Here is a 13,020-nt window from a genome sequence, read left to right on the forward strand (position 1 = left end):
ATGAATTCACCACTAGGTGTTCTTACTACTGGTTGCCATGGGAACAACATTTACCAGTCAGCAGCATTAGCATTCCATACGTGTATATCTTCATCACCTCATTATAACACCTCACTGTTACACTTCACTGTTACACCTCATTATAACACCTCATTATCACACCTCACTGTTATACTTCATTATAACACCTCATTATAATACCTCTGTTACACCTCATTATAACACCTCACTGTTACGCCTCATTATAACACCTCACTGTTACACCTCATTATAACACCTCACTGTTACACCACATTATAACACCTCACTGTTACGCCTCATTATAACACCTCACTGTTACGCCTCATTATAACACCTCACTGTTACGCCTCATTATAACACCTCACTGATACACCTCATTATAAGACCTCACTGTTACGCCTCATTATAACACCTCACTGTTACACCTCATTATAACACCTCACTGTTGCAGCTCATTATAACACCTCACTGTTACACCTCATTATAACACCTCACTGTTACGCCTCATTATAACACCTCACTGTTATTTTTCACGTTACATGTAAATATTAAACATTATTACATCACTGCTGCAAATTGTTACACAGAGATTGAGGATACAATAAAAACTAATTTCTTGTTCAACTCATTTATTACTTTTTCACACAATTTACTGAGATTACAACAAAAATCAGAACATCAAAATGAGGGTGAAACGTTCTACAAAAACAACCTTTCAGTTAAGGACAAAGCTTTGTTGCATAATTCATTAATACATTTCAAGAAATCATCTACAGCCTCAGACGAGGTGTGAAGTTTATTTATTTATTTATTTGTTTAAACACACACAGCCCTCTTCAAATGTACTGAACACAAAAGCAGTTCCTTTGTTTGTTCTTTACACTGAAGATTTGGGTTTGAGCTCAAAAGATGAACACGAGCTGAAAACAACAGTCAGTGACGTCAGCCAAACCTCCACAGGGCAGAGTGAAGGTCTCACAATCTGCCGCTGGAAAAGACCATAAGGTAAGACACAAACCAAAGGAAATGGAAAGGTTTAAGACAGGCCAAGTCCAACAACAGGCCTTAACCTTAACGTGAGGAGCGCTTTGGTGACGGAGTCTGAGGCAGTTAAGTGTTAATGACTTGAACTTCCTTTAAGTATATCTGTTCCGATACTTTTGCTCACCCAGCGTGACACCCAGGTGTCGTGTTTTCAGGTGATTAACACATCTACATGTAAACATCGGGACACGTACTAAAACTCTGATCTTCTCATTTTCATCAACACAAATGTCTTCAGTGCAAAGGACAAACAGAGGAACTGCTCTGGTGTTCCAATACTTTTGGAGTGTGTTTGTATAAAAGTAAAATCTGTAAGCAGACAGAAGCTACTGCTATTATTACATTTAGTGCAGATGTAAAATTTCATTCCTCACTTAACATTTCCTTATGTTTCTCTTTAATGCATCACTTTATAACATTGTTTGAAATAATCTCACATTTTGTTCTTTTTGACAAAGTCATTATTTGGATAAACTGTTCAAAAGAAAAAGTAAATCATGACCCACATCAACATTCTTTTGTCAGGAATGTTGGATATTGTAAATAAAAAAAAAATAAGAATCACAATTAGTTAAAAATTACAAAACAAATCTCTACAGAATAAACTTATTGGCCTTGTGTGTGACTCTCGCCTCGGCTTCAGCACGGAGACGTCGTCCACACCTCGTCTTTGTCTTTGTGTGGATTAAAGTCAATTATAAAAGTCTGTTTCCATTTGTTTTTGTTGTTTTTGTTGTTTTTTTACCAGTGCATTTCAGAATAAAACCTGTCTGATAGCCAAATGACATTTTATAAAAACATATAAACAGAAATGAGATAAAAAAAACAAATACATGCTAAAATAATCACCCTGTGTTGAGAGGTAATGAGCTATGGGGACTTTACACCACAATGAGGTACGTTTGTGTGGAAAAGAACCGAAAGTGCAAAATGGTCTTTATAAGAAAGCGCCGTAACGTTCGGTTTTACTCATCATCATCATCATCATCATCATCACTGCTAACGTTAATAAGGTTTATGGTTAGAAAGAGCTGCTGGTTCAGTCTAGCGCCACACGTGAAACTGGTCACAACACAAAATGCTGTAAATGTAAAAGCTCAATGTTTCGTCCCTTCTGGAAGTTCCTGTTGGAGCTGGCAGATTAAAATGCAGATGAGATATCGAGCTCATGATAAACCATGTCCCAACACACTGTGCTGAGACGTCCTGATAATAAACTTATTTATTTAATATGAACTAAATGGAAGCAGCTGGAGTTTGTTGGTGTTGACGGTGGAGACTCTGTACATGTGTAACGCTGCTCACAGATAATCACCAAGCTCCGAGTCTCTACATACACATCTGACCTTCTCCTCAACACCTTCAGTCTAATCTCATCTGGAGAAGGTCTGATTATTACTGATCACTTATTTATAATTAAACACTCAGAACACAGCGTGCACTAATGATCAGTTGTACAAATATACTGCAAAAACATTATTATTATTATTATTATGACTCGTTAGCCTATAATACACAACCGGGTAAACTATGGAATTTTTTTATTTTAGATTCTTATATTCTTTGACGTGATGTCTAGTTAAAAGCTCAGACTGTTTGGGATTTCCAGTTTTACAGCTCCAGGAGAAGGAACAATTTCTGTCACGCACTTCTGAAGTTTGCAGAAATCAAACCCTTTAATTCTTCATCTGTGTTTAGCTTTGATCAGAAACCCAGACAAATCTAGTCCGGTTGTGTGAAGAGGTATTTGTGAACAAGTGAGGACTGTAAAGTTTATGTATTTATTTTCAATTAAAATGTCACATGACATGACCTGGTGTTTCCATCCAACCGTGTTCAATGCCGCTGATGTTCCGAGCTAGTCTGAGATACTGTGTGTGACGACATGTCGTCTCATTCTGTTCCTGGGGAAGTGGGCGGGACTTTAACATGTTTAACCATGACATCTGTCAGTAACTACAAGTAAACATTTTTCCCTCTGTCACCTCTCGACAGTGAGGAACCACCCTACATGGTCAGGTGACAAACAGGGGTACTGGGACACGCTGGTGTTCAGGTAAATGTTTTGAGATGATCTGAGAGCTGGACTTGAACATACGGATGGAAACACAGCCAGAGACAAGACTTTATTTCAGCACAAAACTCTCTCTGGTTAATCTGTCATATATTTAAATGGTTAAAGATCACTTCCTCACAACACAAACACAATGAAGTGGAGAATCAAAAGTTCCTTACGTTGTCTGATGTACCTTCACACTCTAACTTTGTTAGCTGAGTGTTTATGATCATGAGTCCGTGCGTCATGGTGATTCCGTGCGCCGTGTATCGTCATCGCCGATTCTTCAGACCATCATCACTGCCCCCAGTCCTGAGTCATGTTGGACATGTTTCTGATGTGATACTGTGATAAAATGTTGGGAAATGATGGTGCAACATCAGCTCATCTGAATGTATGGAATCTCCTGCTTCACCCTGGAGAACGTCCTCTCATGTGGTTTTCCCCGAATCGTTGCATGCGTGAGTGTGGACTTTGGAGAACGGCGAGTGAGCTTCCCTGTGTGTAAGCCTGTGCGCTTTGAGCAGATGAGCTCGGCTGAACTTCTTGCCGCAGGTCTTACAGGCATGGTTCTTCCTCCCGCTCCTGCAGGACCTTGGCTTGGCTTCTTCTTCCTCTCCTTGCAACTCCTCCTGGTCTTCGAGATCTTTGCCACCATCACGTTCATCCGCTCTGATGGTGTCCTGGTGAGGCGTTTGAGCCCTGTGCAGCGAGGTGATAGCATTCAGCAGACTCTCCTCTGACTCCATTGACTCGTCTTCTCCATCTAACAGCTGAGATGGAAGCGTGAGCAGGCGGTGGAGCATCGACGGCGATTTTAACTGAACATCATCTTCTAGAAAACAAAACACAGGGCCACGGTGTAAGGAGACGTAATGACGCAGACACACAGCAGCATTTAACTTCTAACTATAATCACCAACAGACGACTGAAATAAATCTGAGATTAACTGTTAATTAACTCTTTATTAACCATTAAGTAGGAGTTTATTAGCTGTGTTTACATCAGAAATTCAGCAGCAATTACAAGCAAAGGTCTGTCTGTCTGTCTGTCTGTCTGTCTGTCTGTCTGTGTGTCTGTCTGTCTGTGTGTCTGTCTGTCTGTGTGTCAGTCTGTCTGTGTGTCAGTGTGTCTGTCTGTGTGTGTGTGTGTGTGTGTGTCAGTGTGTCTGTCTGTCTGTGTGTGTCTGTGTGTCTGTCTGTCTGTCTGTGTGTGTGTGTCTGTCTGTGTGTCTGTCTGTCTGTCTGTCTGTCTGTCTGTGTGTGTCTGTCTGTCTGTCTGTCTGTCTGTCTGTGTGTGTGTGTCTGTCTGTGTGTCTGTCTGTCTGTGTGTCTGTCTGTGTGTGTCTGTGTGTGTGTGTGTCAGTGTGTCTGTCTGTCTGTGTGTGTCTGTGTGCGTGTCTGTGTGCGTGTCTGTGTGCGTGTCTGTGTGCGTGTCTGTCTGTGTGTCTGTCTGTGTGTCTGTCTGTGTGCGTGTCTGTCTGTCTGTCTGTGTCTGTCTGTCTGTCTGTCTGTGTGTCTGTGTGTGTGTCTGTGTGTCTGTCTGAGTGTCCACACCCATCTGTCTGTCTGTGTGCCTCACTGAACGTCTATGTGTGTCCACACCCATCTGTCTGTCTGTCTGTCTGTCTGTCTGTCTGTCTGTCTGTCTGTCTGTCTGTCTGTCTGTCTGTCTGTTATTCTTTATTTGTGGTGTCTCACCCTTCAGACGTGTCTCGGAAGTCTGCTGGGTGTCAAAATTCACAGTCAGGGCTCCAGCATCCTGAAGCCACTGTGGCCGATCTGATTGGCTCTCGTCTTTCCTGTGTGGCGCTGAGTCTGATCTGATTGGTTCTTCAGAAGGGAAACATGACTGTTCTGCTTTAATGTCTCCGGGTTCTTTAACGGGCCAAATGTCAGCACACCACTTCTGACCGAACACCTGATCCAGCACTGGAACCCAGTCCTGAGACACGCTGATCACTGTCGGGGGGGCAGAGTCTGACACACACACACACACACACACACACACACACACACACTTCTGCTTAACTCACTTTGCTCTACAGTAGTGTGATGTGAATTGTGTTATATTCTTTAGCAGTGTTGATAGTGTTGGTCTTTGTTGTTCTCTCAGCTGATTAATCAGCAGTAGTTTCAGTCTCCCTTACGGTGTGAATGTGGGCGGGGCTTACCTATTTATACTGAAGGGTCTGTAGCGGTTTGTAAGTATCTCTCTCTCTCACACTGTAACACAAGTGTCTAGTGCTGTTTGATTTATTACACCATACCTTAATTCACACACTCGGATGACTGCAGATATGTTCCTCAAACCCGTCTCTGTACTCATCACTTACTGTCGCAGACGCTCTCATCTACAGAGCAGAGGTCCCAGTAACCCCATCTACCCTCCTCTGTAAGTCTCACACACTGGGGGTAGGTGGGCTCTGGAATTGTCAGTCTGCTGTAAAGAAAGCTGATTTTATCTCTGCTTTAACTTCCCATTACTCCTGTGATGTTCTTGCTCTAACAGAGACCTGGACGTCCCCACAGAACACTGCTACACCAGCTGCTCCATCCTCTGCCTATGCTTTCTCTCACTCACCACGAGAAACAGGCAGGGGTGGTGGTACAGGTTTATTGTTGTCATGGAGATGGAGCTTTACACCTCTCCTCTTCTCTCATTTAACCATCTCTTCTTTTGAATTTCATGCCATTTCAGTTCCCTCTCCTATCAACCTTGTTATCATTGTTGTCTACTGCCCTCCTGGTCCCCTAGGGGACTTCCTGGAAGAAATGGACTCACTGCTTAGTGCTTTCCCTTCCGATAGCTCCCCCCTGACGGTGCTTGGTGTTTTTAACCTCCCCTCTGACAAGCTACAATCTTCTTCCTCTTCTGGAGTCCTTTTCCCTGACGTCCAACAGCTACGTCGCCACACACAAAGGAGACAATGTCCTGGACCTGGTTTTCACCCGTCCTTCCCCAGCTACAGATGCGACTGCTACCCCACTCCACCTGTCTGATCATCACCTGGTATCCTTCACCATCACTCTCCTAAAGCTACCTTTCAGCATCTCAGTCTTACCTGTCGTAACCTCCACTCTGTCTCAGATCCTGACACTTTTTCGTCACTACACTTGGACTCAGCCACAGATACTTTCCTCTCCTCTCTTTGATCAACCAGACCCCACAGCTTCTGTTCGGTTCTCAGCATCAGTTAAAGCTCAATCCCAGTAAACCTGACCTGCTCATCATCAGGTGATTCATCTCCAGGTCATGACCTTACTATATCCTTGCACAACGATCTGATCTCCCCTTCAGCCACAGCTCACAACCTTGGGGTAACCATGAACACTCATCTGTCCTTTTCCTCTCACGTCCCTAATGTGACTCGCTCATGTCGGTTTCTTCTCTACAACATCAGAAGGATTCGGCCATGTTTCCCCACACAGACTGCTCAGGTACTTCTTCAGTCTCTTGTCATCTCGACACCGGACTACTGCAGCTCTCTCTGTCAGCTCTACATATGAACACAATCTGTCCTCTGCACATTTAAATGTGGAAACTATCCCTCAGACACGTGGTATCACCCCGACACGTACCCTCAGCCCCAACGCCCTCTGTGGGTCAGACAGAGAAGCAGGACGTTAGAGAGGAACAGGTACCTTCAGTGTTCTGCAGCTGTTCCATTCCCTGTTCTTTTTCATCTGCTCTCTCCTCCTCCTTCACTACATCAGTGATGTTTGGAGATCCCACCTGGTCCCCCTGAGACTCATTTATCTCCACTTTGCCAGCTCCGTTCTCCTCCACCTTACCACGTAGCTTCTCCATTAGCTCCTCATTCTCCCGGTCTGTTTTCCTGAGCTCCAGAAGAACATCATCAAAGCTGTCCTCTACGATCTTACTGAGCTCACGCACAGCAAACTCCAGCACACGTTCCATCACCACCTTCAGCTGGCCTGCAGGGGAAAACACACACACACACACACACACACACAAGTAGGTTAAAAGACAAGAATCCAGTGGACAGCGAGAGCAGAAGAGATTAGAGCTGAGTTTTATCTGCAGCACTCTTTCACTCACTCCTAAACCTCCAGACCTGTCAAACCCTCAACAAGGATTAAAGTCTCTACCACAGACTTAAGGAACCATCAACCTACAACTCTGTTCAGTTTGCTTCAGTTTGGTTTTTTTATACACATAAACAAGGGAAAAGTGTTAGTTTTTTGTTTCAGGAAGAGGCAGGAGGTCACACGTGGTTTAAAGACAGCCAGTGACTCTGCTGTTCAGACATCTAGGTGAAGTTCACTCCACCCCCTCGGTACAGAACAGAGAAGAGTCTTGATGTGTTCCTCCCTCTTACCCTGAGAGATGGTGGACCAGTGATGCAGTGCTGTTAGGGCCTCAGTGCTCTGAGGCAGCGAGGCGCAGTGTGAGGACTGAGGAGGGCTCTGAAGTAAAAGGGAGCTGCTCTGGTAGACAATCATCGGTGTTTAAATCTGATGTGTTTGGCTACAGGAGCCGGTGGGGGAGCACAGCGGTTGGGGGGGTGGGGGTGAAGAAAAATGACCAAATGCTTCTAATGTTGTAGAGAAGAAATGGACATGAGCGAGTCACATTAACAACATGTGAGGTAAAGGACAGTTGTGTGTCCATGGGTGTACCCCGAGGTGTGAGCTGTGACTGAAGGGGAGATCATAACGATATCATAAAGCAACGTTGTCTCATATCACTGTGTACTGCGTCAGCTATAAATAGAAATGACAACAAAAGCTTCTGGACTTGACTAAAGTATGGTGAAGTCTTCCAGGACAAAAAGGTTAGGAATGATGTTCTCCAGGACAGAGATGTTAGGAATGATGTTCTCCAGGACAGAGAGGTTAGGAATGATGTTCTCCTGGACAGAGAGGTTAGGAATGATGTTCTCCAGGACAGAGATGTTAGGAATGATGTTCTCCTGGACAGAGAGGTTAGGAATGATGTTCTCCTGGACAGAAAGGTTAGGAATGATGTTCTCCTGGACAGAAAGGTTAGGAATGATGTTCTCCTGGATCATTTTAACACGACTTCCCTTTACACAGTGAAACTACAGGACAAGTAGCACAGCATCCTGCACAGTACAGTAAAATGTTCCTTATGACACTGGGATTATTTCTGATAGCAGCAGAACATCATTTAGGATAAGAAGACTGTTAGGTTCTGTGTTATGGTCACTTTGACCCCCAAGAAATAACCATCTAAACATACATGAGTCAATATCAGTGCTCAGAGTCAATAACACAACACAGCTGGGGTAACAGCTTCCACACGAATAAACTCCAAACATTCTTTCTCTGTTGGAAAAAAGGTAGTGTGTGTGTGTCTGTGTGTGTGTGTGTGTGTGTGTGTGTGTGTCTCTGTGTGTGTCTGTGTGAGTGAGTGTGTGTGTCTGTGTGTGTGTGTCTGTGTGTCTCTGTGTGTGTCTGTGTGTGTGTGTGTTTCTGTGTGTGTGTGTGTGTGTGTGTGTGTGTGAGTGTGTGTCTGTGAGTGTGAGTGTGTGTATGTGAGTGTGAGTGTGTGTATCTGTGAGTGTGTGTGTGTGTGTGTGTGTGTGTGTGTGTGTCTGTGAGTGTGTGTGTGAGTGTGAAGAATCACGGCCAAAAACACACAGATGAACAATGTTTATAGATGCTACTGTAGAGCAAGACACGCCCATAGGGCGGGGCTTATACATTCTATATTGAAGTTAATTGGATAAACACAAGATTAGTGCAGGATGAGTCACCAACTACGTCATGGTGGTATTTTAAAGACAGGTTTCTTAACGGCTCTGAAACACTTTATATTATTTATTGTATTTCTCTTATATTAGTTGGTGTGTGTTGATGTAGATGATGATGGTTTACAGAGGAGCATGTAGGAATCCCCCCCCCCCCCCCCACACACACACACACACACACACACACACTTCGTGGCATGTAAATAACTGGCGCATATTTAAGCGCCCTGGAAGTGAGCGACCTTCCCCCTGCTTCCGCTTTTTTTTTTTTTTTTTTTAAATCTCGTGTTATTGTTTTTCCCTAAACACAAAGTGACCCTGAAACAAACACCTCAGAGTTACAAACACTGCAGATTTCCGCCACTTTCTTACCCACAGCTCGTCTTTTCTGCTCGTGCCGGACGGAGTCGTGTAGATATGCGGGCCTAGAGGCGGCATGCTGCGGCTCGGGGTCCTCCGTCTCCCCGCTCTCTCTCTCCGCGCGTCCCGCAGACTGCAGGGTGTCTCTGAGCCGCTGGTTCTCCTGCTCCTTACGGGCCGTTTCCAGCAGCATGGAGCTCAGACTGCCCCCGACCGTCCCTGTGATCTCGGTCACTGCGACCTGCACCACCTGCTCCAGCACCGACTCCAGCTGGCCCTGAAAAAACGAGATGTACAGCGCGCCGTTCATCTTTTCTCCTCCGTTGTGTGGACACTCAGATCTGCTCTCATGCTTCTGTTAAAAACAAATCAGGAGAGGAGAACCAGGAGGGGAACAACACGGTGATGCCTTCCCTTTCTGCGCAACACACACACACACACACACACACACACACACACACACACACACACACAAACACACCCCTTTGTGACATTCTGTGCCGTAACGACACACAACAACGCGCATGCATAAAGCGCCTCGTCTTTATTAGTCATATTCCTGATGTTCCTCACGATCCTACACACTTTTCACAGCGCATAATACCAGATGTGGTAGATCACTGGTAAAAGTGTTGGTCTAATGATCATTAAGGTTGTGAGATCACATCTCCTGGCTCCTTGAGCAAGGCCCTTAACTGCTCAGATGTAAATGACAACTGGATTCTGTTAGAGCTGCAGTTTGTAACCTCCATCTCCATTAAAGCAGCCATCTGTTTATTTCCCAGATTTATCCTTGTGGATGAAAAAAGTGGATCTGTCATAACAAGTGTTTGTAGTCAGTGGTGTAGGCTGTAAGATGTTTCTGTTTGGTTGTATATGAGAACTGGTTGTCTCATGTCATCTCATGTTGTCTCATATCTCATGTTGTCTCCTGTTGTCTCATGATGTCTAACGTTGTCTCCTGTTGTCTCATGATGTCTCATGTTGTCTCCTGTTGTCTCATGTCACTGTACCGTGTCAGCTATAGATGGTTGAAATGACAATTAAAGCTTCTTGACTTGACATTTCTGATTAAAATATTAGAGCTGCTATAACATTTATTTCCCACTGCCATTTTCACTGGGGAAGGATTTGGTTGTTTTGAAGCCCTTTTTCTGCAGTTTTCTGCCCTTTTCTGTGCTCATTGATGATATAAGTATAAAATTATTTTATAACTAATTTGGTCTCATAAATCATAAATCTGGTAAAGTTTCATTATTTGAATGTAATTAAATATAATTATATACAGCTCTAAAATGTTCATGTTACAATAACATTTAAGGCCTTATCTCCCACACCGGAAGTGGCTGTTGTTTACTGATGAACTTCCTGTGCGTGGTTACATTAGTAACGTCTGTCGCTTATATATAAATATATAATGACCTCGCGCTCACTGCAGTCACTGCATCCGGGCATTTAGGCTGTAGTAACGCTAGGGGGCGCATTGAGACGTCACACATTAGCTTGAAGCTAACTATGCGGATTAAACTTTAGTCATAAAAGCAGAAAATGTGTCTGATAAAATGTCCTACAGTCGAGCTGAAATATGAACTAACATCCCGTTCTGTCAGTGGAGCTTTAAGTAAAGTACAAACAGCTTTAATGACACGCGCATATTATATATTCGTGTAAATACGACACCGGAAGTCGTGCTTATGGAAAATGGCGGCTGATGACGCGCTTCTTTTGTTGTTCGTCAGTGTTTGTGGTGTGTTTGGTCTGAATAGCATCAGTGTTTGTTATACACCTTTATTTCCTTTCTGTTTCACCGTGAACCAGTCGGTTGTGTTTATCTTCACTGCTTAAATGTGTACAGTTTCATCACAATATAAATGTTATTATAAAAGCAGCACAGACGTCCAGCTGGAGCTCAGTGGGGTTCACGTTATAGTTCAGCATTAAACTCCACTTAATGTGTCTGTTATATGTGTGTGTGAGTGTGTGTGTGTGTGTGAGTGTGAGTGTGTGTGTGTGTGTGTGTGTGTGTGTGTGTGTGTGTGTGTGTGAATGATGTAATCACACCATAACACAAGGTTACATCACAGCTATAGACTAATACATTTAGATAAACCTTTAAGTTTTAATGTCACTAAAATATGACATGATCTCTAATCAACATAAACTCTGTGTGTTCATTTAAATCGTTTCTTTTCCTTCGTATCTAGGGATCAAAGTTACTGATGACTTCGAAGACATTTTAAAGACATTTTCCGATTATCTGAAAAAACTCTCAAAACCAAACCGTAATAAAATGTTCATATTTAGAAATGTTTAGAGGACACAGAGGAACGTAACTACTGAGCATGTCATGCATTTCCTTTACACACACACACACACACACACACACACTTTCCTTTAAAACTTCACTAATCTGCACTAAAGTCAAAATCCTAGAGTAAAAAAACCCTGCTAATTTCTTTATATTTTTTTAGACATTCTCACACAGGAGTGAATCTACCGTAACACATTTTAGGAGCTTAAGCAGTAACTGCAAAGGTCCATTACATTTTTTTGCACACTGGGTGACAGAAATGTACCTGAACATTTCCTTCTTTAGATTAGATTAGATTAGATTCATTCAGCTTTATTGTTATTACACAAGTACAAGGCAACAAAATGCGGTTTAGGTCTAACCAGAGTGCAATAGTAGTAAGTGCAGGATATACAGTTTGTACATTAAATAAAATGGGAATATAGAAGTCATTTACAGATGTGTGTGTACTATGAACATAATATACAGATTGCTATAACCATAAACTGAATTAACAAAAGTGCTATAAGCATATATTGCTGTTACTATAAACAGAAATCAGATGGATATACAACGGTATATCTTTAATCATGATATTAATATTTATGTAAAACTTAAAAAGAAAAAACTGAATTGGGACTCGGTTACTTTTAGTTATACTGAACATCACTGAAAACGTCCACAACAATGTTGAACTTAATTAACTGGAAAGTGATTCAGGGTGAGTTACTAATGGTTAGAAACACCACAGTGCTAAATAAGTGTTAATTAATGGCTTTATAAACTTATAAACATTAACCAATAAAATAATTGAACTGTCAAACTGTTGTTCTGAGAATTAATATTAAACACCTCATTCCTCCTCTTTAGTGTCAGTCTGAAGGATCAGACATTTACATGTATAATCTGATTGTCTGATTAGTTTGGCAAATCATACATAATGTTCAACTGTTTATATTAGTGTATATTATAATTTCTGCACAGGATGTGTGTGTGTGTGTGTGTGTGTGTGTGTGTGTGTGTGTGTGTGTGTGTACATACTATCATCCATTTGCACAATATTATAAATCCATGAGACTGATGTAGACACATCAGAAAAATAACACATGTAGTTTGTCTTGTAATGTAATGGTTTAAAAGTCAACTGTCCGGCTGTGAGGACACGATGGTGCTACAGAAAACAGTGCAGCCCTTCAAAAACTGCCCTCATGCAAAACACTGATGCTGAGATCCAGGGGTGTGTAGAGATGTCATAACAGACAGGAGCAGAGGAGAACCCTAACCATTATGGTGTAGAAGAGTGTATCAGGATGGGGACTGAGGAAAGGCCACGCTGTGACTCCTACATTCACACTCACAGACAGAATAAAAATCAGTGTGAGTGATCACTCATATGGTAAGTGTACGTTTTCTGTAAGAAGTCGTGTGTGTGTATGATGTGCTGAAGGAGTCTCCAGTGTCAGTGCAGTCTACCAGTCAGAGGTAAAGCTGGAACTTAAAGTTCTCCACAT

The 13,020-nt window shown here is 42.7% G+C and overlaps 1 protein-coding gene across 2 annotated transcripts; it reads right to left on the reverse strand.

The window, feature by feature from the left end:
• Positions 1-633: 633 nt before the first annotated feature.
• On the reverse strand, positions 634-10,222 carry si:dkeyp-113d7.10. 2 transcript variants are annotated; one of them, XM_027155574.2, is made up of 4 exons: positions 9,232-10,222; positions 6,917-7,060; positions 4,823-5,101; positions 634-3,956 (listed from the first exon to the last, which is right to left on the reverse strand). In XM_027155574.2, exons 1-4 carry the CDS (start codon positions 9,527-9,529, stop codon positions 3,553-3,555), a joined length of 1,125 nt encoding a protein of 374 aa, XP_027011375.1. In that variant the 5' UTR covers positions 9,530-10,222; the 3' UTR covers positions 634-3,552. The 2 variants fall into 2 exon arrangements, with proteins under 2 accessions (XP_027011375.1, XP_047663752.1); XM_047807796.1 differs by having other exon boundaries at positions 6,767-7,060; positions 9,232-10,219.
• Positions 10,223-13,020: the final 2,798 nt, after the last annotated feature.

Source organism: Tachysurus fulvidraco, chromosome 24 (genome assembly GCF_022655615.1).
Source record: "Tachysurus fulvidraco isolate hzauxx_2018 chromosome 24, HZAU_PFXX_2.0, whole genome shotgun sequence".
Taxonomy (NCBI): domain Eukaryota; kingdom Metazoa; phylum Chordata; class Actinopteri; order Siluriformes; family Bagridae; genus Tachysurus; species Tachysurus fulvidraco.

What these genes read in the sequence shown, in the direction of transcription:
- si:dkeyp-113d7.10 (XM_047807796.1), bottom strand. Translation starts at nt 9,529, where the DNA reads ATGAACGGCGCGCTGTACATCTCGTTTTTTCAGGGCCAGCTGGAGTCG. An exon ending in ACAGCTGCAGAACACTGAAG is followed by an intron (nt 5,102 to 6,766) that starts GTACCTGTTCCT and finishes TGTGTGTGTCAG; the next exon opens with ACTCTGCCCCCCCGACAGTG. An exon ending in TTCCGAGACACGTCTGAAGG is followed by an intron (nt 3,957 to 4,822) that starts GTGAGACACCAC and finishes TTTGTTTTCTAG; the next exon opens with AAGATGATGTTCAGTTAAAA.